The sequence below is a fragment of the Camelina sativa genome, chromosome 15 (assembly GCF_030686135.1).
Source record: "Camelina sativa cultivar CO46 ecotype springtype chromosome 15, ASM3068613v1".
Taxonomy (NCBI): domain Eukaryota; kingdom Viridiplantae; phylum Streptophyta; class Magnoliopsida; order Brassicales; family Brassicaceae; genus Camelina; species Camelina sativa.
In genome coordinates, this window is record NC_141894.1 from 18,685,968 (window position 1) to 18,710,618 (window position 24,651).

Here is a 24,651-nt window from a genome sequence, read left to right on the forward strand (position 1 = left end):
CCACCTGCCACACACACTCAAACCCATTCGTCGGTTATGTGAAAATTAAGAGGACTCAGTTCAGAGCCTAGTTGACATATTTCACCATATCAAAAGATCAATATTTACCCTTCAAGTCCTGGTTTCTCTGGGTAGTACACGTTTTTCAATCCTCGTCGTCTTGCAGCTGATGCAGTTGTCTCTCCAATGCAGGCAACACAATTGCTCCATTGCTCCTCGTTTTGTATCAGATTCAGCCAGGCCCTGTCGAAACCCATATTAGAAGATATATTTATATGAAAGACTGGTATCAGCATTCCCCTAAAATTTGCTGCACCAAGATGATATAAAAACGGACAGATGATGGCGCCTACCCAACTGCCGAAGGTGAAGCTACAGAAAGAACTGGAGCAGACAGTGCTTGTTGCAGGAGCACCGTATCAACACTCTGCACAGGAACCTAGCAAAGTAGCAATAGTAAACAACGAAACTGACCATTACAGTATCTTCAAATACGCACATACCAAGGACCAAAACGTGAGAGCCCATACAAAAATAAAGAAAATTACATTTTCTAGGACTTGTCTAGTAAGTGTAAAGACGGCTTACTGTCGTGTATGTATTCAGCCTGGCAACTTCAAACCTACGTTTGGACAACCCATTCTCTAAGATTCACATGTAGAAAACCAAGCAGAGTTAGATGGTCAGTCATGGACTTCAAAACCTCAAAAATCATAAATATAAGCTAATTTTACATAGATTTAGTCAGTTGTCCATGTGCCAAGGATTAATCCACACATCCATAGGGAAAAGGACAGTGCAAATGTTACAATGCTTTTCAAATTTTGGAAAACTATCACTTAGGGCATGTAAGCCAAAGTCAAGAATTGTAATTTCCAAATCTATTCTCTCCTGCTCTAACAGTTTTACTGCATCTCCAACAAAGATTTTATAATTTGGTAAATATCTCTATTTTAATGTAATAACTAACATGGTGTTATCCAACTGTCTAAAAATTTGTACAGGATATGAAATTATGAATTATCTAATCTATTTTTAATATTCAGTCCTAATAATTTTTCTTTTATGCGTTCAACATAATAAGCTCAACTGAATTGAGAAAACCTAACAACACACACCAATATCAGTGCCAGCTTTTAGAGAAGCCGGGTATAAGACAGAGGACCTTTTGCCAACTTTCTCTGGAAGCTCCGAAGCCAAGACTTTACCAGTTGCTGAAATAATGGAAAAAAAAAAAGAGAATGAACCAGCCAAGACTGTAACATTGTATGTACGACCACTCATCCATTCCATATATTTATATTGGCTTGATGAATGCAAACACATAAAAAAAAAAAAACATAAACAAACATTGATGAGAGAATGTCACGAAGAACAAATGCAGCTTGGATCGTTAGTAATTCATCATCTCATAAACCTAAATATGATCTTTGATGCTCTCTGATTCATGGAAACAAACTATGACAAGGGTTATAGGTCACATCATCCACGGTCACACACAAGCACAAACACCAATGATAATGTAAATTCCTACACTATAAAATGCTTGAAGATGCACAAATTGTAGATACAAAGACTTAATGGATTTTATAGAAACTGAGGCTAAATAGAAAGTTATGGAACCTATTGATGGTGTAAAGGCAACATGAAGCAATCCTTGTGCCGATTGCATTGCCTCTTCAAAAACCCTGGCTGTTCCAACTCCTACTACACCTATTTGCACTTTTGGGGAGCTAGCTGCCCTGAGGAATTGAGACCAATGAGGTTTAGCTCGAGGGAAGGAAGGTAATGAGGAAAGGTGTTCAAACTTATAAAGATAATAACAAAATGTTCATAAATTCTTATGTACACCTGGTTATTCACAGAGTTGTGACAAGAATATGTATGAAGGCTACACATATATTTGAATACCTAAATAAAACCTAGACTAGTCATATTGCCTATCAATAACAACCAAAATGACAAGTAAAGGAGAGGAGCGTAACAAATTCCATATATTCAGACAGTTCAAAATTTGACAAAAAGAGAGGGAATAAGGTAAAAACAAAAAAAAACCAGAGCCAGGCCTCGAGAAAAACAGAACCTGCTTCTGGAGATGTAATGATGATCCAGTCAAAGCTCTTATCTAGCAACAAAATAAGACGGGAGGACTACATATCAGAATACCATACATAACCTGCTCTGTTATACAATAAAATTCCGGAGCCTTTGCCTAATAGTTATAACAATCCTACTACTAGTTCTAAACAAACAGCCAATTTTTAGAGCAAAGAAGTCACCAAGTCAAAGTGCTTATATATCAGAAAAATTCACCAGTTAATACAGAGGCAAGCCGATTGAAATCAGGTCCTGGCACATGTTTTGTTGAATCAAGGGAAGCTCTAAAGATGATATCCCATGTTTCTCCTGCAAATTAGCTATAAAAGTTAATAGAGAGTGATAGACTAAGAGTCCCAGTAGCTTTCATGAAGAGGAAATTGAGGACAAAAGGGAGAAGAGCAACACAAATGGAGAAGGTCAAAAGTGGCTAGAGAGGTCAAACATTTGGAATCCAGTAGAAAGTTATTATTCAAATAAAAGAGCTTGGTATTGTTGTTTAACCAAAGCTGTGTCGTTTTATCAGTAGCCCTAGTAAGGGATTTGTAATAAATACAGGAGCCTTAGTTAGGTTATCCTTATGAGATTAATAATCAAATCACAATTCTATCTTCTCTCTCTTAACTCTCCGCCGTAATAGGTGCATTACTCTCTTCTCACTCTCTTTCTTCACTGTTCTAAATCAGGTTAAGGGTTCGACCTTAACAAGTGGTGCTTTCGTTGAGAGTTTCCATGGCTCCTCAACAGAAGGATACCGGGAAAAACATTTCAATCGAAACTAGCGAGCTCGAGTTATCCTCCCAAACCTCACCACCGTCTCCTTCGCTTGAACAACGAGTCAACAAACACGATGCTGACCTCGAGTTCATCAAGGATATGCTCCACAAGATCCTTCGCAACCAAACGCTTGGGGTTATCACTGAGTCGTCTGTTCCTCCAGGGTTTAACAGCCCACCACCGGCGGTTCAGACTCAGCTGGTTACGACGCCGATGAATGGGTCGACTAGTCAACCGACAGTGGGGATTCTACCAAACCCGGAACAAGAATCTCACCTCAAGCCGTCGACTTTGAGATTCTCGGCTCCACCCACCAGAGCAGCAAGCTGTTCCTCAAGGTTGTGCGCCGGAATACCCTAACCGTCTCATGGAGCTACCTATGTTCGAAGGTAAGAGTCCTGAAGATTGGCTTTTTCGGTTAGAGAAATGTTTTGCGAGTAGAGGAACACCGGAATATGCTAAGATAGATCTGGCAATCTCGTGTCTTACTGGGTCATCTGTTACTTGGTGGAGAATGGCTTATGGTAGACAACGAATTGGTAGTTGGAAAGATTTTATGGAGAAGTTCAAGGTTTGATTCAAACCAAGCAGAGGGTTGTCGGTTTTGGATCAATTGATGAGTATTCACCAAAGAGGAAGTGTCGAGGAGTATCGTGAGCAGTTCGAGGAGTTAGCAGTGGAGTTGCCTCACGTCTCTGATGATGTTTTGGAGTCTGCTTTTCTATGGGGTTTGAGGAAGAGTATTAGGGACCAAGTGGTTCGTTGCAGACCATTTGATTTAGCGGAGATTGTTGATACGGCGAAGCTGATTGAGTACCAGGAGAGTGAAAACACTAGTCTGCAACCAAGACAGACAGTGAGATCATTTTACTCACCTACACATGGTCAGGTAGCGAGCTCTTCTCGACCAGTGGATCATTCCCAAGGCAAGCGCCCTATGTAGAACAATAAGGAGTTCAGGAAAAACCAAGGGGGTCAAGAAGGTCGAAATACCAATCCATGTAGGTATTGTGGTGACAGATGGTTTCCTGGTCATCGTTGTAAAACTCAGCAGAAGCTAAAATGTTTGGAAGTGGCTGAGGAGGAGGACCAATACTGTGATGCGGTTGAAGTTCAGCAGCAACAAGAAGTGTTGGAGGATGAGGCTGAGGAACTACAGGAGTATGAGGTTTTGTCCCTTAGCTCCCTTTCAGGACTCACTGATGAGAAGTCTATGCGCATGATGGGTAAGCTTGTGGATAAGGATGTGGTAGTCCTGATAGACTCTGGCGCGACAAGAAGTTTTGTAGATTATGGTTTGGTACAAGAGTTGGGGTTAACCATATCAACTACAAGGCCCTTAGGAGTTCGAGTGGGTGGTGGCAGGATACTGAAAGGAAAAGGTCGTGTATCAGGTACACTGTTGGGCATACAAGGTGTAGAGATCATGGAAGAGTTGCTGGTGATAGAGCTCGGGAGTACGGATGTAATGCTGGGATATTCCTGGTTAGCTACATTGGGAGATACTAAGATTAACTGGCTCAACAAAACCTTAAGCTGGAAGATAGGTCCTCGTTGGGTGACAATTGTGGGTGATCCAGCTCTCAGCAAGGAACCAATATCATTACGTTCCATGGAGAGGGTTATACATCATGAAGGAGAAGCGTATTTACTAGAGCTCACCACTCTGTTCGATGGAAAGAAGCCATTGGACAAGAAGATCCCTGAAGTTGCAGCAGTTCAGAAGTTGATTAAGGAGTACCAGTCGGTCTTCAAGATGCCACTTACCTTGCCTCCACCGCGAAACAGAGAGCATGCTATCAACTTACAAACCGGAACCTCCCCAATCAACCTGCGACCTTATCGCTATTCATTTGTTCAAAAGAATGAAATTGAAAAATTGGTGCAGGAAATGCTCGACGCTCAAGTGATCAGGCCAAGCGTTAGTCCTTATTCTAGTTCGGTTCTGTTGGTGAAGAAGAAGGACGGGGGATGGCGTTTTTGTGTCGATTACCGAGCACTAAACAAAGCAACTATACCGGATAGATACCCCATTCCGGTGATAGAGGAGCTTCTAGACGAGTTGCAAGGAGCGAAGGTGTTTTCTAAACTCGACCTTAAGTCCGGATACCATCAAATCCGAATGAGAAGCACTGATGTGGAGAAAACAGCCTTCAAAACCCACCAAGGGCATTATGAGTTCTTAGTCATGCCTTTTGGTTTGACAAATGCCCCTTCTACATTCCAAAGCATAATGAATGATCTCTTCAGGCCCTATCTATGACGGTTTGTTTTAGTATTTTTCGATGACATCCTCGTGTATAGCGCCAGTCTTCAAGAGCATCTGCAACATCTCAAGGTCGTCCTTAACTTGATGCAGCAGAATAAGTTTTATGCTAATTCCAAGAAGTGCTCGTTTGGGAATGCAGAGGTCTCTTATCTGGGTCACAAGATCTCAGCCGAAGGAGTAGCTGCGGATCCTGACAAAGTGGAGGCAATGCTGAATTGGCCCACTCCCAAGAACATCACGGAGTTGAGGGGATTTTTGGGGTTGACAGGCTACTACCGTCGTTTCCTCAGAAACTATGGACTAATGGCACGCCCTTTAACTGAACTACTCAAGAAGGGAGGTTTTGAGTGGTCTGAAGAGGCAACAAGGGCTTTCCATAGCTTAAAACAGGCGGTCACCAGTTTACCTGTTCTAGGCTCTTCCGGATTTCAGTCAAGAGTTCACAATCGAAACAGATGCTTCGGGTATTGGAATTGGTGCCGTACTCTCACAAAATAGGAGACCTATCTCTTTCCTCAGCCAAGCATTCTCGTCAAGAGGGAGAGTAAAATCTGTGTATGAGCGGGAGCTGTTAGCAATCGTGATAGCAGTCAGTAAATGGAAACATTATTTGACGGGACCAGAGTTTGTGATCAAGACAGATCAGCGGAGCCTCAAGCATCTGCTTGAACAGAAAGCAGTTTCCTCTGTTCAACAAAGATGGGCAGCCAAACTCATTGGGCTCAACTACCGCATAGAATACAAGCCAGGTGTGGAAAACAAAGTCGCAGATGCCTTGTCGAGGATTCCAGTATTGGAGAAACTGCAACAGCTAACCCTGAACTCTCTGTTAACCTTGGACAAGGAAGAACTGTTGAAAGAAGTTAAACAAGACCAGGAACTGGGAGCCATATTCACAGCACTGGAAAACAAATCACTTGATCATCCAGGTTACAGTCTCGAGAGAGGAATGTTGTACAAGAATGGTTGTCTGGTCATTCCACCGGGATCTCCCTTCATTCCAAAATTGTTAGAGCAGTTCCATGCGAGTTCGATAGGGGGACACGAGGGAGCTTTAAAAACATTCAAGCGACTCACTCAGGAAGTTCATTGGAGGGGTATGAGGAAGGATGTAGTGAACTATATTCGAAAATGTCAGATTTGCCAAGAAAACAAGTACTCGACCTTGTCGCCTGCAGGCTTACTCTCACCTCTACCAGTGCCTACACAAGTTTGGACAGACGTGAGCCTTGACTTTGTGGAAGGTTTGCCAAAATCAAAAGGGTTTAACTCAATATTGGTGGTAGTGGACCGCTTAAGCAAATATGGACACTTCATTGCTTTAAAGCATCCATTTACTGCGAAGACAGTAGCAAAGGCCTTTATACGAGATGTGGTTAAACTGCACGGTTTTCCTGAGAGGTCCCCAACAGTTTCTGGTCCGAATTGTTCAAACTGCAGGGAGCTTCTCTGAACCACAGCACTGCGTACCACCCTCAGTCGGATGGCCAGACTGAAGTAGTCAATCGATGTCTAGAGACATACCTGCGTTGTTTCACAAGTAGGCGACCTTCAGGTTAGGCTCAGTGGCTACCGTGGGCAGAATTCTGGTACAATACCTCTTACCACTCTTCTATTCAGAACACACCCTTCTTTGCAGTTTACGGTCGTGAACCACCAAAGCTCATTAGTTATAGTGACACCCCAACTCCGAATGCAAATGTGGAAGAGTTGTTGAAGGATCGTGACAGTCTTCTGGTGGAGTTGCGAGAGAACATGGAACTGGCTCAGATCCATATGCAGAAAGAAGCAAATAAGCATCGCAGGTCAGTCGAGTTGGCAGTGGGTGACTGGGTCTATCTGAAGCTAAGGCCTTACGGACAGAGTTCTCTGGTACAAAGGAGAAACGAGAAGTTGTCCCAGAGATTCTTTGGTCCTTACAAGATAATACAGAAAATTGGGCGAGTTGCTTATAAGCTGGATCTACCTGCTCACAGCAACATCCACCCGGTCTTTCATGTCTCTCAACTGAAGTTGGCAGTCCCAGCTCCGTATCAAGCTCAAGTGTTGCCACCAATCTTAACACCTGACCTCGAGTGGGCTACAGAACCAGTTATGTTGTTAGACATTCGCAGGTCAGCTCAAGGTACAGAAACAGAGGTCTTGGTACAATGGAAAGGGTTGCCAGTCATAGAAGCTACTTGGGAATCACTCACAACCTTAATGGAGCAGTTCCCTGATTTTGATCTTGAGGACAAGATCAGTCTTCTGCGGGGGAGTATTGATAGACTAAGAGTCCCAGTAGCTTTCGTGAAGAGGAAATTGAGGACAAAAGGAAGAAGAGCAAGACAAATGGAAAAGGTCAAAAGTGGCTAGAGAGGTCAAACATTTAGAATCCAGTAGAAGGTTATTATTCAAATAAAAGAGCTTGGTATTATTTAACCAAAGCTGTGTCGTTTTATCAGTAGCCTTAGTAAGGGATTTGTAATAAATACAGAAGCCTTAGTTAGGTTATCCTTATGAGATTAATAATTAAATCACATTTCTATCTTCTCTCTCTTTAACTCTCCGCCGTAATAGGCGCATTACTCTCTTCTCACTCTCTTTCTTCACTGTTCTAAATCAGGTTAAGGGTTCGACCTTAATAGAGAGATTCAATACAATCACCATTGTAAGCGACAAATATTAAAAATTGCATACCAAAGCTTTGATGATTTGACTATTCTTTCCTCGTTCTCGGGTTACGACCACCTGATGAATCGAATTGGATTTACCAACGGAGGAGGAAGAAGAGAGAGACGGCGAAATTGAATTTCGAATTAGGCAAGGATAAGCAGCGACAACAACTCCTTTTTCCATATGCGAAGAAGACGACGATAATGGTGGTTGAAGAGATAAGAGAGAGGACTGAGAGAGGAGCAACGACGCCATTACAAAGTAGTTCTGTTCTGTGAGGGGAGAGAGAGAGAGAGAATCAATCAAATCATACGATTCCAATTGAAGAAGACGATTAATTTTCTCCACCTGCGGCTTTAGTTGTTCATTTTTATTTTTTCCCTCTTGGGCCCAGTTACGTTTGATCAGCGAGGCCCAATTGTTTTTTCTTCCACGTTATTTCAATCTTTTTTTTTTTTTATTCTTGTGCTTCATCAAAAGTTAGTACAGTGTATTTTATCGAATACAAAATTTTAAAATTATATAAGACATCATCTGTTTAGTTTTTCTATTGTAAAATGTGATGCTAATTTTGTATTTAGTAATTTAAATAATTAATTCTTTTCTTTGTTTTATAGACTAATATATCTTTGTTGTGGAAACAAATATTATGAATTATTCTTGTTTTATTATTCATAGTCGTACAATACATATCTTGAATGATAACCTCAACCTGTGCTGTTGCTCGAGAATAATATTTTTTTTTTAGTTTATAATATTATAATTTTCTGTTTTTTTTTGTTAACCTCAATATTAAAGAAAGTGTTAGACCATACCATACCATGAGAGTGATGAATAAAAATTTCATTTTTAATCGATGCAACGAAGCTATTGATTTTTTTAGAAACACACTTGTGGATTAAACTGAATTGAAAAGATTCAACAAAAGAATAGGACTTGCATTGCCAAGTTATGAGAGGAAAAGATGGTGAATGTGTTGTACACTTGAGTAGGAGTTGTTTTTTTTTTTCTGTGTGTGAAAAGACTTACTTTATTTTCATTGTAAATTTTTATCTCATCCTAATTATTCGTTCTCAATTATTGTATGTTAATCTATTTTTATAAAACAAAAAATAAATATAAAATTTATCATTTTTAAAAAAACTATAAATAGAGATTAGTCTTGTTTCATTTGGACATAGAAAACAACATCATTTTTTACTACAATTTTTTTATTATCCTTGGATCAATTCTTTTTGTGTGTTTAAACTTTTTCTTTTTACTTGTAAAAAAAAAATTCCTATTTCAATTATAAGTACTATAGAAAATATAATTATATAAACAATTATTTAATTCTAAATTACTTCAATTTAGTTTTAGTTTATTGCTATTAAATATGTAATCATAAATCATAAAAGAAAATAAAGAATATCGAAATATGGTGGTATAAGGTATTAAATTTTATCAAACAAAACTATTGTACATGATATAAAAGGAACAAGTGTTGAATGATCATGTGAAAGACAAATGATCTCATTTAGAGAGAATCACGCGCGTGGATCTCACTCGCGGCGATTTCTCTCTTAAACTCTTCCCCTTCTGATCACAATCTCGTGCACCGACGTTGGGTCCTCTGTCAATTCCGGTGACGATAAGGACCCTTCGGCTCATGGTTCTTCATTCGTGACTTGCATTTTCCCGGCAAAGCTATTGGACGAAATCAAGGGGACAATGGAGAGGAGAAGAATCTGCGAGACACTTATGGTAAAAGCTCTACCGGAGGTGTAGCTACGCGGAGTGGAAGAGAGAGATTCACGGCGAGGAACGAGAGAAAAAGGTAGTTAGATTTGGAGACTGTAGATTCTGGAAGTTTCACGGGATCAGTTACGATAGGGGAGGTAGTCTCCGATCCGGCGAATCTAAGCCACCGTCGAAGGTCTTTTTATCTACCCCCTACTGCCTCTCTCTCTCTCTCTCACGACAGAGCAAGAACCCTCCTCGACAAAGGATAGATCGGTTCTCTTCCTCCTTCTCAAAACGGTTCTACGGTGACGGGATGGCAACGGATCTTGGATATCCATCTCTGTTCGGCTAACGGCGTCCAGGCTCACCGGATGTTCTGTTCCGGTTGAGCATCCGCAAATATTTGCATATTAGGGTTTCAATGACCACGGTTTAATTTGGTTTGTGAACCCGGCCGGTTTTGTTTTCCAACGGTTTAGTTCGGTTTAATGTATATGAGTTGGAACCTTAGGGATTTTGTATGGGCCTATTCCGGAAATAGCGCATTGGGCATATATTTTTATAAATTGAATACCTTTAACAAAAAAAAAGAAAAAAAAAAAAAAGAGAAATGATCTCGAGTGTTTAAACTTACAAGGTAAAAAAGAGAGTGTTAAATTTTTTTAACCATTGTACATAATATCAGACTAGACATCATTCTGTGTGGATAATCCCTACCTTTTTTTTTTTTTTTCTCTCAAATCACTTTACTTGTCAAACAATCAATTCGATGTAAAAGATACCTAAATATGCATTTGATGGAAACAAGTGTAACCAAAACCGCTTGGTATATCAACACAAAATTTGGAATCTAACATTTTCTTAAACTTAAATTTGACTAAACTAAACTAAAATATTGGTTAACATTATTTTTTTTTTGACAATCGTTGGTTAACAATATTTTCTGTTTTGAAAAATTGATGTAGATGTATGTAATCTTGTAAAGAATGATCTATTGTGTAATATCCATCTTGACATACTTTTTGAGAGAACCATACATGCCAATTGACAGAACCCATGTAGGACAAGATAGTGTGTAGTATATATTAATTTTTCAGGTTTTTAATTAAGGTTTTCTCTTTGCTCTTTTGTAATAAAAAGAGAGATGTTTACTTCTACATTATTTTCTTGCAGATAACAAGAACATCACAAGTCAACGCACAAAACCAATTTTTTTTCTACTTTAAGGGGTTTCCGTAGGTTGAGGTGTGTAGTCGACATCAATTAACGAAGAAAGTTGCAGCAGTTTGAGACACAAATTTTGGTCTCACACATATTCAAAAATTTTATCATGAAATTTGTTGGCTTGTCTCGTTTCATGATAAGTTAATTGCCTCACTTGACACTCCCCTCGACGAACCCCCATCAGCTTCACTCGCATATGTTGAGTAGAAGTCATCATCTCCTTGTTCTCTCTCCTTGATCAAATCTTCCATCTTCTCAACAGCCTCTCTTATATCTAACCTTTTCTCCACATCTACTTCGCAACAACTCAGTCCAATTCTCAAGAGTTTTAGTATCTCAGCTTCACAATTATTGGTCTTCCCCATATCTTGATCAAACAATTCTGGTGTCCACTCTCCTCGGAAACTCGACTTCACCCAACTAGCAAGGTCCTCCTCACTGTCTTTACTGATTTGAGGGAAACTTTCAGGGATCTTTCCTGTAAGAATCTCCAAGATGAGTACTCCGAGCCCCCACACATCGGTTTTCTTAGTCACACGGCTTTGTTTCAAGTACTCTGGCGATTTGTAAGCCACCATGAGCTCTTGTGCGCTCTCTTCGTTGATCATTGGGATCAAGCCATAGTCCATAAGAAGAGGCTCGAAATTCTCATTGAGAAGAACATTAGACGATTTTAGATGACCATGAGGAGCCATTAGGCTAGGTAGGTTTTTGTGGAGGTATAAAAGTCCTTGTCCTACACCTTTCACAATATTCAATCTTGTTGGCCAATCCAAGCTTGGTTGCCCTAACGATTTGTGACCTAAAATTTATATATACATTGATAGAGTAAGCAAATAATAAGATTTACAGAAAGTGTTTGTTGATGAATGAATGTAAAGGAGAGGAAAAAGTACAAAAATAATACCATGGAGATGAGCAGCCAAGCTTCCCTTTCCAACAAAATCGCTAACAAAAAGTTTTTCCTCTTTTTTGTAGTAATAAGCTACAATTGGGAGCAAATTCTCATGGTTTAACCTCCCCAACCTCTTCATGTGTTCTTGGAACTCCTCAGTTCCTGCGTTGTTCATATGTTTAAACCTCTTCACTACCATCAGTGATCCGTTCGAAAGCAATGTCTTATACGACGCTCCAAAACATCCACTCCCTAGAATCTCTGCCGATGCTTTCAGTAAATCTTGCAACTCAAATTTTCCCTTGTCATCTCTCAAAAACGACAATTTTGTGGTATGAATCATCCTCTTTGCAGCCCGGTTTTGTGAATGGTAGCTACTTTGTCCCTTTTCACTTTCTTGGATTCCAGCTCTCAGTTGTAGACTTGATGGTCCAGGCTCTGCTGTCAATAATGATTGTTTCTTCTTTCGTCTACGGTTAAGGCAGATGATCACTCCAATAATTATGAGTATTACAGCCAGTGCTGCGACCACTGCTGCTACAATGTACAAAAACATAGATGATTTTTTCTTGGAGTTGTCCTTTGGCTCTGGGGACAAGCTGTAAGGAGAAGAACAGTTTGTATCCAAAGGTTTTTCACATAAGCCGTTGTTGCCTGGAAACAAAAAAAGAAAACATGGTTTTCTCTATTAATTAAAATGGTCATAAATGCGGTTTGTCTAGAGACAACGAAAGTGAATAAAACTACCTACTGCACCTAACCTTCGAAGAATTTTGGATCCATTGTACTGAGAATCTTTGGGATTGGACCTGCTAATGCATTGTTTGAAAGGTTTAACATGTGTGGTTTATGTGTGAACTCCGGTATTTGTCCAGTGAAACGGTTCCCGTCAAGTCTAAGCTCTAAAAGCTTGGGACTATTGGCCAAGGACGCTGGAATTTCACCACGAAACTTATTGTGCTCCAAATGGAGTTTCTTCAACCACCCCATCCCATCAAATGCATCTTTAGGTATCTTCACGTCGAATTGATTGTTTGACAAGTAAAGTGATTTGAGAGCAACAAGTTTCTTGAACTCTGGAAATGGACCTCCAAGTTTGTTATTCATGAAGCTGAGAGACCTCAGAGACTTCAAACCCGTCAACGCCTCAATGTCTAGAGTGCCAGAGAGCTCAAAGTTCTCTAGCTGTAATCCCCAAACAAAGCCTCTATCACACAAGACACCAGTCCATTTGCATGTGGGGTTCCTTCTGTCCCAGCTCTTCAAACCATTTGCTCTCCCAATAACAAGAGAGTTCTTGAATTTCAAGAGAGATTCGGTCTCTGATACGCCATGAACAACGACTAAGACAAGATATACAATGGAAAGGAAGACGAGAGATGTGGATTCCATAACCGTTTAAGGAACGCGCACGGGATGCGCGCCCCTCTAAGGAAAAACGGAAGGAGAGTTTGGAGATGAACAAAGACGAAGACGAAGATAATCTCTAAGATAGATGATGAAATGGCAAAGGAAAGAGAACGTAAGAGAAAGAAACAAAGAGAGAGAGAGAGAGAGAGAGAGAGAGAGAGTGATGAAGAAGAGAGGTTTGTATCAAAGCATACCAAGAATAGACAAACACTAGAAATATTTGTGGTCTATCAAAAGAAAGTTGTTTTTCTTTTCTAGCTTTGACGAAGTCTTTGTTTTAGAGAAAGTTACTTAAGAGATTTGTGGTGGAACGTCACACAGTTCCGGTTTCTTTGGTGTTTATTTTTTATTTTTTTATTTTTTTTTTAATTATTTTACTTTTCTAACTTGTATTTTCTCCACCTATCTAACACGGTGGGAAAAATGAATTATATTTTCTTATAATGTACATTTTTTATTTGACGTTGAACGTATTCTGAGGTTTGTAGACTAACACTAACCCATTAATATATATGTATAGGATTTAACTCGTGGTGTATCATGAAATAATTATATATATATATATATAATGATGGTATACCACGAAAAATGGTGTGATTCGATAATATAACTGGTGAGAAGAGGAGAGAAGATAGGTTTGGGAAGAATAATATGAATACAAATTGTGTAAAGAAATTTTTTAAATGTATGTTTGTTTAAAGCCTAGATAAAAATAGAAAATATGAATGCTATAGTTGTGCGTGATTTTACTTCAGTTATAAGTTACGACCATGTTATATGCAAAAATATTACTGTAGTTATATAATAACAGCTTTCTCTATATAACAAAAACTAAAAAAGACACAATGAAAGACAACGGAACACAACAGAAAAGAGAGTCCAAAACTTGTCTTTTGTCTATTTGCTAATATTGGCATATAATTCCCAACGGCTTTGAAACCCAATATGTTGCATTTATAAACAAACTGTAAGGTTTGTTAGCAAGAGTTTTAGGAAATGGTGAAGATGGCAGAAGGCGAGCGAAGAGACGAAAACGTCGCAGTTGCGATCGATCGAGACAAAGGAAGTCAGGCTGCATTGAAATGGGCTGTTGATAATCTCCTGATACCAGGAGAGACTCTTACTCTTATTCATGTTAGAGTCAAGCAAACTCATGCTCATAATGGTACCACCCTAATGCTCATCATTATTTAGTCATCTAATAATCTACTACTTCCGTTTTTTAGATTGATTTTTTAAGTTTTTTCCCTGTTTTTTTTTTTATTACAACTACATATTCATAAAAAGCATATCTTTTTTTTAAAAAAAAACGCTGAATCAATTCAACGTAAAAAGAATATCTAATCGATGTATTTTTAAATATGGAGAAGAATTAATAAAAGTTTTTGAAATGTGTTGTAATTTGTGGAGTATATTTTCACTAGAAAAGGTTGATATTAATTGTTTTTAACATACTGTATGTGAAGAAGAAAAAAAAAAAACAATCTACATAAAATGGAAGGAGTATTTTTCAAATATACCTTGAATAAAAACATCATCATGTTGATGCAGGAACCCACCCAAATAAGTGTGGAGATGAGGTTAAAGAATTGTTTCTTCCATTCCGATGTTTCTGCACTAGAAAAGACGTGAGTTTTGCACCTCTGTTAAATATATTAGTTTAATGTATTTTCGTAATCGTTAATCGAAACTATCACTTGAACACAAATTTACATTAATATCAATATTAGATTAATTTATATTTTATGGTTTAGATAGTTAAGTGAGAGAGGGAGGTGTTTTTGTCAAAAAATTTAAAGATTTGAGAGTATTGTTTGACAGATAAAATGTGAAGATGTTGTATTGGAGGACGTTGATGCTGCTAAAGGAATCATAGAGTATGTGCGAGAGAATGCGATTGATATTCTAGTACTCGGCGCATCTAAGATGACTCTTTTAAAGTAAGACGATTTCTATTTCTTACTCCTCCTCTCCTCTTGTTAATAATACAAATATAAAAGTCATATATTGAGTAAATGTGGGTGTTTGGTGTTGCCAAGCATAGACGGTTTAAAGCGGTAGATGTTACGAGCTCAGTGATGAAAGGAGCACCCAATTTCTGTACAGTTTATTCAATCTCTAGAGGCAAAATATCGTCCGTTAGGTCAGCAACGTCTTCACCTCCTCCACTTTGCACAATACGTCCACAATTACCAGGTCGGTCGAGCAACGCCAGCAGCAGCAAAAACTCCATTCCCAAAGCTGAGAGAAGGCGGCATCAATTGGTTCAAAGTACACAGGACGAGATCGAAATCAAGTATGTTCCCCTAAAAAATCGCATTCCTATAAATCTGTTTGTAGACAACTAAATGGTAATAAAACGAATAGGTATCCATATTTGAGAAAAGGAACGTATCAAGCCTCAGTGACAGACTCCGATTTATCGATTGTGAGTAGTGATAGGCCAAGCATGGATTGGATGTTACCAACACCTCGTCTCTCGGTTAGTTCGGAGTTTGAAGACAACCGATGCAGCTTTGCTACATCCTCATGCTCATCAGAGAAGCAGTCCATAGACTTGGGTTCTACCTATTCTGCATTCTCCTCGAGCTCACAAGAAAGTGGGAGACTCTCCTCATTGTCAATATATAGTCAGGTAAATTCAGAAAAAAAAAAAAAAAAAAAAAAAAATTGATCACATTTTCAGGCCTAATAAATTAGTATTTCTTTGTTTACTTTGTAAAATCTTAAAGGAAGACGTCGAAGGTGAGATGAGAAGGCTAAAACTAGAGCTCAAGTATACAATGGACATGTACAACACTGCATGTAAAGAAGCAATTGCAGCCAAGAAAATGGTATACATACATATATATATGTATACACTTGAAATAATCATTATGTTTTATGATATTAAGACAAAAAAAAAAAAAAAAAAAATCTGTCTTTTCAGACTACTGAGTTACACAAATGGAATCTAGAAAGGGAACAGAAACTAGAAGAAGCAAGACTTGCCAAGGAATCAGCAATGGCAATGGCAGAGAATGAGAAAGCAAAGAGTAGAGCAGCTATGGAAGCATTAGCGACTGCTAACAAAACGGCAGAAATTGAAGCTCAAAAGAGAAAGCAAATCGAAACGGCAGCTCTGAGAGAAGTAGAGGATAACAATAAAGCAATGCACTCTCTAAATGAATGTGATAAAATGTATAGAAAATACACAATTGAGGAGATTGAAGAGGCAACAGAAAATTTCTCAAGTAGTCGCAAGATTGGAGAAGGTGGTTATGGACCTGTGTTTAAAGGTACTTTAGATTACACACATATGGCTATAAAAGTTGTGAGACCGGATGCAAAACAAGGAAGATCACAATTCCAACAAGAAGTGGACGTTCTGACTAGCATAAGACATCCAAATATGGTTCTGTTACTTGGAGCTTGTGCAGAATATGGTTGTTTAGTCTATGAATACATGGCCAACGGTAGCCTAGAAGATCGTCTCCTTAGACGAGGAAACTCTCCAGTTCTTTCATGGCAGCTAAGATTCCGTATTGCAGCTGAAATCGCCACTAGTCTTAATTTCCTCCACCAGTTAAAACCAGAGCCATTGGTACACCGTGACTTGAAACCAGCCAACATATTGCTTGACCAGCACATGGTCAGCAAGATCTCTGACGTTGGATTGGCTAGGCTTGTCCCTCCTTCGGTTAATGACATTGCAACACAATACAGAATAACGTCAGCTGCTGGGACCCTGTGTTACATTGATCCAGAATACCAACAAACGGGTATGCTTGGAACCAAATCGGACATATACTCATTCGGGATAATGCTTTTGCAAATACTTACGGCCAAGCCACCAATGAGCTTAACAAGTCAGGTCGAGAAAGCAATTGAGGAAAGAACTTTTGCTGAGATACTCGACCCTGCTGTTCCTGACTGGCCTCTTCCAGAGACCTTAATATTAGCAAAAATTGGTCTGCAATGCGCATCGTTAAGTCGTAAAGACAGACCTAATCTAGGAAAGGATGTGTTGCCCGAGATTAAAAGGCTTATGGACTTAGCAGAAGAAAGCATGCATCCTTCACCCAAAAGCAGTCATGATAACAGCCATATCGACAATCTATCATCAATCCAAGTAAATGCGTCAAAGAAAGTACTTTAGATTGTAAGCATGTCTTGATTACTAAACTATCTTCCTTTTTGTCTTCTTTCGGCGTTCAGGAGATAATAAGCAATCCATCTCTCAACAAACCTGGATATGATGAGAGATGCAATAAAAACTAGCACACCGTCTTGAGGAGGAATAATTAAAATGGAGTCAAGAGAACAAGACAAGAGGAAGATGGAGAACCCATTTAGTATAAGAAAAATTCTATAGTGAAATGATGAATCCTAGTTGAGAGGAAGATTTTGTCGGGTTCTTTTCATTGAAGCATTTCCTCTTCTAATGGCTCCTCTTGCTTGTTTATTTGGTAACAAGTGTAACTGAGCCTAAAGACTATGTTGGAGCTCATATTAAGTTCTCATACTTTGGAGCATTCAAACATCATAGACTTTCGATACAAAATTATCAAGTGTATACACTCACAATTTCTACTATTTTGCTCTTACCACACCACTATTTATGAAAATGTCCTTTCCAAATCTTTTCAACCTTAACGGAAAACTTTGTAGAATTACTTGTGAATATGGGTCAAATACAAAATAAAACTATAAATCAAACGTTCTATATTTTAAATTCGTTGCAAGAGCAAAAAAAAGTATAATGCAAAAAGTTGTTTGGGCTATTTATGTTTGAAACTTGATGAAGATTGAAGACACCACAAGCAAAACATTTTGCGTTTCTACAGTAACATACTCAATTTATCTTCTGGAATTAAAAGCAAAACCACTATGCTGAAATTACCAAACTATCCCAGCCTAAAGCTGGTTAACTTGGCATATAATAATTAGATACCTTACGAGCTCTGTAAATTTCATCATTATCCCACGTATCGTCAAACTAAGGGCTATCGTGATTCGAGATCAATGAGTACATAGGAAAGTACAAACAAGCATTTCTCTATGAAGTTATGTTTCAACATGTTGTGTTCCATGGCTGCCCCAACTCAGCAAGCTAAATTCTGCAAGAGCGTACTTACAAGTAAAGCGAATTTGCAAACATAATACCTCGTCGCAAGCTCTCGCTAGCAGCTGCAAACTTGCTCTCTAAACTGCTTTCTCCAACTGCATCCGCTGCAGCTCGAAGCTGAAGAGATCCCCAATCAAAGTGGCATCAGTTATTGTAGAGGTTCACGGAAATGTAATTGCAGATGATATAGAGAGTTTGGTGACGTTACCTGGTTCAAAAACTCATCGAGCCTTCTAGCGCTCCTAATGATACTACCCTCAAATATGTCAGTCATTTGTATAATCTCTGCAAAGCTCGCGCCCTTTCAAAGAGAAACAATCAAGAATATCAATTTTCTATTGAGCTCAATATCCAGGAATGAAAATGTAGCTCGCAGAACAAAATAACATTCACTGTGCATAACACAGAAGTTTTATGTATGAAGTATAAACTTTACTACTCATCTAAGCTTATAAGACATAAAGAGAGCTCAGAGGTTTATTATCCCATGTCAGCCTCACACATAGCTAGTACTTGAGTAAGCTAGAGTGAATGATTAGAATAACGAGTGGGTCGACAGACTTGTGAGGCAATATAATTGGCAACAGAAGGTCTGGGGAGTTGGAGATTCTCTCGGGTATACCCTTTGTTCTATGTTGGAAATTTGGTTCTGATTAGGTGGCCGTGTTAGCTCAGGAGCAGTCCCAGCATGTTAAGATTCAGCTTGAGGACTAGTTGAAACTCTAGGGGACGGAACTAATACGTCCTCAAGACATTACAGACATCAGCCTAATTAGTCATAGATTAGAATAATTTTGGACTGGTGAGTAAAGGTGGTTTAGGAGAGTTGGGTATTCTATCGTATATGGTTCATGACAAATCTAGATGCAGAGATTATTTTTTGTCTATTTTAAAGTACTCTCATCGTAATGAGACTATTAATTATATTTATCAGCATGTCTGATATTTAATACCAACCTTTGACCAAGAGTAGATAACATCCATCAGGAAAGGCCTGATGGTGGATTCCACATACTCTTCAACGTCAATTTCCAGCTTGCATTCATGTTGTATCTGGCATCACAAAAACGAATAAGGATTACAGGGGAAAAAACAACAATAAACTGTTCATGCAGATAAATAAACAAGCTTTCAGCTAGGAAATTAAATTACCTCTGCAATTTTTCGTGCACTATCTTGGAGCTGCTGCAATGGTTTAGTAAGTTCATTTCTTAAATTTACCTGTTCATTTGATTTATCCACAGGAATAAAACAGCTTGCAAGGGCTGCTACTTGGTGATGATCCAGATCATTAAAAGTACCTGATTAGGATTTTAATGTAAACACTGCCTCAGTCACCTAAATGGCCTAAACTTATAAGTGGTTAACTAAAGCAGTTTTTTACCATTAAACATCAGTTCAGTGACAAGCAATTCATCCCCTGTGTCTATCAAGCACGCAGCTCGTCCTTTCAACTGGACGACACCATCCGCATCAATGTGTCCAAGTTTCTTTAATACCCGAGAGCGATTTTTAAGCTCATCCCGAAACTTTTGGAGCTGCAGAGATAAAAAATTTATGCTGTAAGACACTAGAGAGACGAAAATAGATATTAAACTATAGCAGAGAGTCTAGTAATCAGTGAACATTCTACAATTTATTCAAAAGACAGTAGGAAGGGATGAAACGTAAAACTCCATCACCCTGTTACACTTTTCTAGTCTATACGGAGATAAAGAAAGACAAACAAGAAAATGCACAAATTAGATCAAGAAGAATTTATCATACAAAGTAAAAACCCTACTGAAAAGTACATATTCCTTGCAGAAGAACACTCATATATAGCCATATAGGATTCCATGCATGATTTGTTCATACCTGGGAATCACGCATTTTCGATCTCAGCTGCTGAATCTCATAATTCACCTCTGCTTTCCTCTGGAAACTCTTGATTTGTTGATCATCTTGAGACTGCAAACACAGGAAAAATGAGAATAGATATATTGATAAGTGGCTGAACTTCTTAATATGCTTTCACAAAATTTTGTCCTCATGTCTTTATATTAAGTTTAAGGAATACTGCATGCAGCAAGACCTTGTGCATCGGATGAGCAAGTAACTTCTGTTCAACTTCTTCGATTTGGCTGACCAGATCCACTATCTCTGTATCTTGAATATTCATTTCCTGTAGAATATTTTAGATCCAATGAGACCTGAATGCCATCTTATGCTAATTTTTAGTTCAAAAATGGAAGCCTAGCAAGAAAGACAGTATGCAATATGAGATCGATGAGTCACTTGAGAAAATAAGAATACAGTAAGCATATGATTTATGCATTTTGGCAGCAATTAAGAAATTGTGTAAAGCCTTTCATCGAAGATAGCACTACTTGAACAGCTTAAAAAGAAACCTTGACTGGATGGAGTTTTGGGAACCCTAGAGGGAAGCGATTTGTCAACTCCTCTAATGCAAGTAGTATGCTCTGTCTTGCTTCTACTGGCCGAAGATCAGAAGGAACTGATACCCTTAGTCTGCTCAAAGCAGAAATCAAGGGTAGCTGAACAGGAACCTAAAAAAGACAAGAAAAATTTGTCAAAAAACTCCACTTACTCATGCAAATAGAATATCATGCAAGTTCTGTGGCAATGAAAGTGTGCTCACCACATGCATCTCACCCTTTTCCCCAGGACGGGGAGGGCATGGCTTTGGCTTTGCACCATTTTCGCTAAGACCAGTAGTGCAATGAAGTAGTGTATCCACTATATATCCGCCACCATTTGAAGAAGCCGAACCAGTTCCAACTGAAGATTTTTTAACAACATTAACTACAACTCCCCAACCCCAGTCTGTTCCACCTTCTCGAATCTTAACCTGTACATAACACTTCCCCAGTAAGTTACTATGAAGCTCCTGTTATATTAAAAACTTACTGTCATGAACTGCATTCATATACGATACACATCCCCCTGAATATAGCTGTAAGATATTTGTCCAACCCATGAACGAAACTTTTGTCATAACAGAAGGGAACAGAATGAGGGCATTCATATTTTAAGTTAAACAATATGAAGATGATTACCTGTAACGATCTAAGTACAACCTATGACGCATAGCTAGTGAGAAAAAGTGTATGGTACAACTTGGTTACTAACTATCCTTGTCTGCTAATAGATGAGAACTTAACAATGTAATCATCAATAATGAAGCAAAAACAAGCTTTACAATGTAACTTTTCTCTTTCTAATATAAGGAGGACTAAGAAAGCAACCAATCTACCATTTGCAGGCTGCAGACTGGAATCAATGACTCAATATCTCTAGGATTTAACCAAGTGTCTGAAATTTATGAGACCTTACCAGCCGACCAGTTTCAAGAAAACAAAGCACCCTTTCAGGCCTTATTATTTCTGACATAAGTTTCTTTTCATGTTGAGCTATGTCAAGTTGTAGCTTATGATATTCAGCAACCTCCGCCTGAAGAAAAATAAAAAGGTGAGAACAGACCCAAATAATTTTACAGACGTGAGACTAGAAAGTCCTGAGAGCACCTCTCCAGAAGCGTTAAGGATGGCAGCTTCCTCTTCAAGTTTGGAAACCTTGTTCCCAATATCTGGTAAAGCCTGAGGTTGGAACACTAGCGTAAATTAGCATAACACAATTGTAGATATAATTTAGAGAGAACGAAAGAAATAGCATCCAACAGCTACCTTTTCATGCTGGAATTGATGGAACGAGTGCCTTATAACATGCTCAGCAGTAAATTGTCCTTCGGCACGACTCAATAAATTCAAAATTGAGTAGTAACTCAACCTAAAAGTACTAAGCAACGGGGCTGGTTTGCCCAACATCATGTCCCTGAGTGTATTCATCTCCATCTGTTGAATAACACCATAAACAAAATCTAAGAGATTGGAGAAAACAAAAGATAATTATCTTGAATCAATCCTCTTCCAAGACAGTATAAAGGCTACAATTTTTTGGTGCATATAGTATGCTGTGCACATAACTATTATACGCAGAGAGAGATGAATCGAGGTATTCCGGATGGGAAGAACTGGTTACGCTGGTAATCAATGTAACTGTAAGCCACCAAAATTACTGATAAAATTACCTGTTCATCAATCATAATAATGCAGATGCCACGTTCGTCCTTTCCACGACGTCCAGCCCTGCCGCTCATCTACAGGCATTCAATATGATAAGAAAATTACTACAAAATCATTTTCTGCCACTTCACTGAATTAACTACTAGTGTCATCTAATTACAACCCACCTGAATATATTCACCAGAGCCAATGTAACGATGGCTGTCACCATCCCACTTCTTCACAGCAGTAAACACTACAGTTTTTGCGGGCATGTTCAAACCCATAGCAAACTGATACAACGGTTGCGTTTAAGAAATAGTCATAAATTAGTATAACAGAGAGTTTAACATTAGTTCAACAAACTGAAAAGACAAATTAGTCCCAAAACATCTTACAGTTTCTGTGGCAAAAAGTGCTTTCACAAGTCCTTCCTGAAAAAGCAGCTCCACTAATTCCTTGATGACAGGAAGAAGACCAGAATGATGGACAGCAATACCACGTTGCAGCAGTGGCAACATCAGTTCAATGGCAGGTAAAGATCTATCCTCCTCATTCAAGCACTGAATGGCATTAGTGAACACCTGTTCCACAATCTCTTTCTCTTCATCTGTATTAAAATCAAGTTTTGACATTGACAATGCATGCTGTTCACACTCTCTTCTACTGAAGCTGAAGATGATGACTGGTTCAAATTTTCTCTCCATGATCATCTGCAACAACAGACAAGATTTAATATATAACTGGAGCCCTGAATCTACACTATTGGTACCATCTCAAAAGAAGTAAAGTAGAACTTCACAGGCATAAGCAAAGTTTGGAGACACTTGAACTAAAACTTATAGAGCGGTTTGATGCAACAAAAATTCCAAAATCCACATTCATAAAATGCCAACCTTACAACATGAAAAAGTGGATATAGTAGAACTCAGCACCACAAGCAGCAATGTATGATATCCATAAACAATATACATACCTTAACAATTTTGTAAACATCAGAATCACCAGGTCCACCTCCACCTTTAGCACCCCTACCACCTGATTTACCGTTTGCACTCTTTTTCCCGTCAACAGATTTCGGTTTCGGGAAAGTATCCTGCATCTTACTAAAATTGTCCTCCCTAAATTGCTCATTGTCATCAACCACAAGGTACAGTCCACTCCCACCGACAGGAAAAGCATAATGCTGCAAAGGAGTTGGCCTAAAATCTGTGTACACAACATGACATGGCTGCTTGTGCAGATAACATATCCATTCTGCAAATTCAGTAGCATTCGACATTGTGGCTGAAAGAAAAACCATCTTAATAGCAGGGGGCAAGAATATAATACTCTCTTCCCAAACAACTCCTCTTTCCCTATCCTTCATGTAATGAATCTCATCAAAGATAACCCAAGCAACCTCCTTCAAGACTTCAGACCCTCTATAAAGCATGGCTCTCAGGATCTCTGTTGTCATAACCAAACAACTAGCATTAGGTGAGAGAGTAACATCACCAGTCATCAAACCAACATCTTGAAACTCATGCTGCAATTCTCTATACTTCTGATTACTCAAAGCTTTCAAGGGTGAAGTATAAATAACCCTCTGCTTATCTCTAAACGCCATTGCAATAGCATACTCAGCGACTGCAGTTTTACCAGCTGAAGTATGGGCAGAAACCAAAATCGACTCTTTCCTCTCTAAGCAAGCTACAGATACGCTCTGAAAAGGGTCGAGCTGAAAAGGGTAGGTCTTGGCCATGTCTCCATTGAAGACAGGATTATCAAGCGTCCCATGAATCGTCTCCTCTTTCGTTGGTGTATAATCGTTGGGAACAGCGACTTCATGTACACAAGCACGTTTAAGGCTTCTACGCTTCGTCGTTGGTTCAGGCGTTGGAGACTCATCAGCAAGTTTTGAGCTTTCAGCTACTTTTCTTTTGCCGAGCGTCTCTGGTTCTTCCATTTGGGTGTTCATGAATTCGCAAACTCTTTCGCTACAGAATAGACAAAATCAGAATCAAGTGAGAAAGACACAAACTTGAGAGTTAAATAGGTTTAAAATTTTAAAAGCCAGAAACTTAGGGTTTCAAGCTCAAAACCTAGGGAACGGTGGTCGTGAATACGGCGGCGGCGGGAGCTTTTGTTGCTTTGAAGTAAAAACGAAGACGTCAAAAATCGAAACGGGGTTTTGTCGTTTTGGGCTTCTTTTATGAAGGACTGAGATTTAGGGTTTGATTAATTGGGCTTACATATAAAGCCCATTAATAAAAACTCCAACTACTTTTTCTTCGCAAGAAAAACCATAACGCCGTGACAGCGACAGAGCTTACGACAATAAAAACATACTTGAGTGAGAAACCTGTTGATGTCCAAATCGGTTACAATTAGAGTGTTTTACTTCGGTAAAAGGAGGTCGAAGTTCTCTTCTATTTAATCGGTGCCGAGG

The 24,651-nt window shown here is 38.9% G+C and overlaps 3 protein-coding genes and 1 pseudogene across 5 annotated transcripts; 1 reads left to right on the forward strand and 3 right to left on the reverse strand.

The window, feature by feature from the left end:
• Positions 1 to 26: 26 nt before the first annotated feature.
• On the reverse strand, positions 27 to 8,151 carry LOC104747236 (uroporphyrinogen-III synthase, chloroplastic-like; annotated as a pseudogene). The gene is made up of 8 exons (XR_015582661.1): positions 7,823 to 8,151; positions 2,314 to 2,406; positions 2,056 to 2,125; positions 1,624 to 1,742; positions 1,119 to 1,214; positions 589 to 644; positions 354 to 439; positions 27 to 243 (listed from the first exon to the last, which is right to left on the reverse strand). The product of XR_015582661.1 is annotated as a uroporphyrinogen-III synthase, chloroplastic-like (transcript).
• Positions 8,152 to 10,579: 2,428 nt separating this feature from the next.
• On the reverse strand, positions 10,580 to 13,250 carry LOC104747234 (pollen receptor-like kinase 2). Of its 2 annotated transcripts, none has more exons than XM_010468834.2 (3): positions 12,401 to 13,250; positions 11,652 to 12,293; positions 10,580 to 11,546 (listed from the first exon to the last, which is right to left on the reverse strand). In XM_010468834.2, the coding sequence occupies exons 1-3, from the start codon at positions 13,029 to 13,031 to the stop codon at positions 10,876 to 10,878; spliced, it is 1,944 nt and encodes a 647-aa protein (XP_010467136.1). In that variant the 5' UTR covers positions 13,032 to 13,250; the 3' UTR covers positions 10,580 to 10,875. The 2 variants fall into 2 exon arrangements, with proteins under 2 accessions (XP_010467136.1, XP_087345668.1); XM_087489542.1 differs by having other exon boundaries at positions 12,387 to 13,176.
• A 795-nt stretch (positions 13,251 to 14,045) lies between these two features.
• Positions 14,046 to 17,259, forward strand: LOC104747233 (U-box domain-containing protein 35-like). Its single transcript, XM_087489325.1, has 7 exons — positions 14,046 to 14,214; positions 14,601 to 14,677; positions 14,871 to 14,989; positions 15,094 to 15,345; positions 15,417 to 15,684; positions 15,782 to 15,883; positions 15,979 to 17,259. The coding sequence occupies exons 1-7, from the start codon at positions 14,046 to 14,048 to the stop codon at positions 17,185 to 17,187; spliced, it is 2,196 nt and encodes a 731-aa protein (XP_087345451.1). The 3' UTR covers positions 17,188 to 17,259.
• Positions 17,260 to 17,919: 660 nt separating this feature from the next.
• LOC104747232 (DExH-box ATP-dependent RNA helicase DExH10) lies at positions 17,920 to 24,358 on the reverse strand. Its single transcript, XM_087488099.1, has 17 exons — positions 24,305 to 24,358; positions 23,197 to 24,199; positions 22,619 to 22,933; positions 22,409 to 22,513; positions 22,247 to 22,315; positions 21,843 to 22,010; positions 21,684 to 21,755; positions 21,493 to 21,609; positions 20,798 to 21,007; positions 20,547 to 20,705; positions 20,231 to 20,320; positions 20,014 to 20,106; positions 19,541 to 19,694; positions 19,309 to 19,457; positions 19,114 to 19,209; positions 18,365 to 18,457; positions 17,920 to 18,273 (listed from the first exon to the last, which is right to left on the reverse strand). Exons 2-17 carry the CDS (start codon positions 24,178 to 24,180, stop codon positions 18,163 to 18,165), a joined length of 2,985 nt encoding a protein of 994 aa, XP_087344225.1. The 5' UTR covers positions 24,181 to 24,199; positions 24,305 to 24,358; the 3' UTR covers positions 17,920 to 18,162.
• Positions 24,359 to 24,651: the final 293 nt, after the last annotated feature.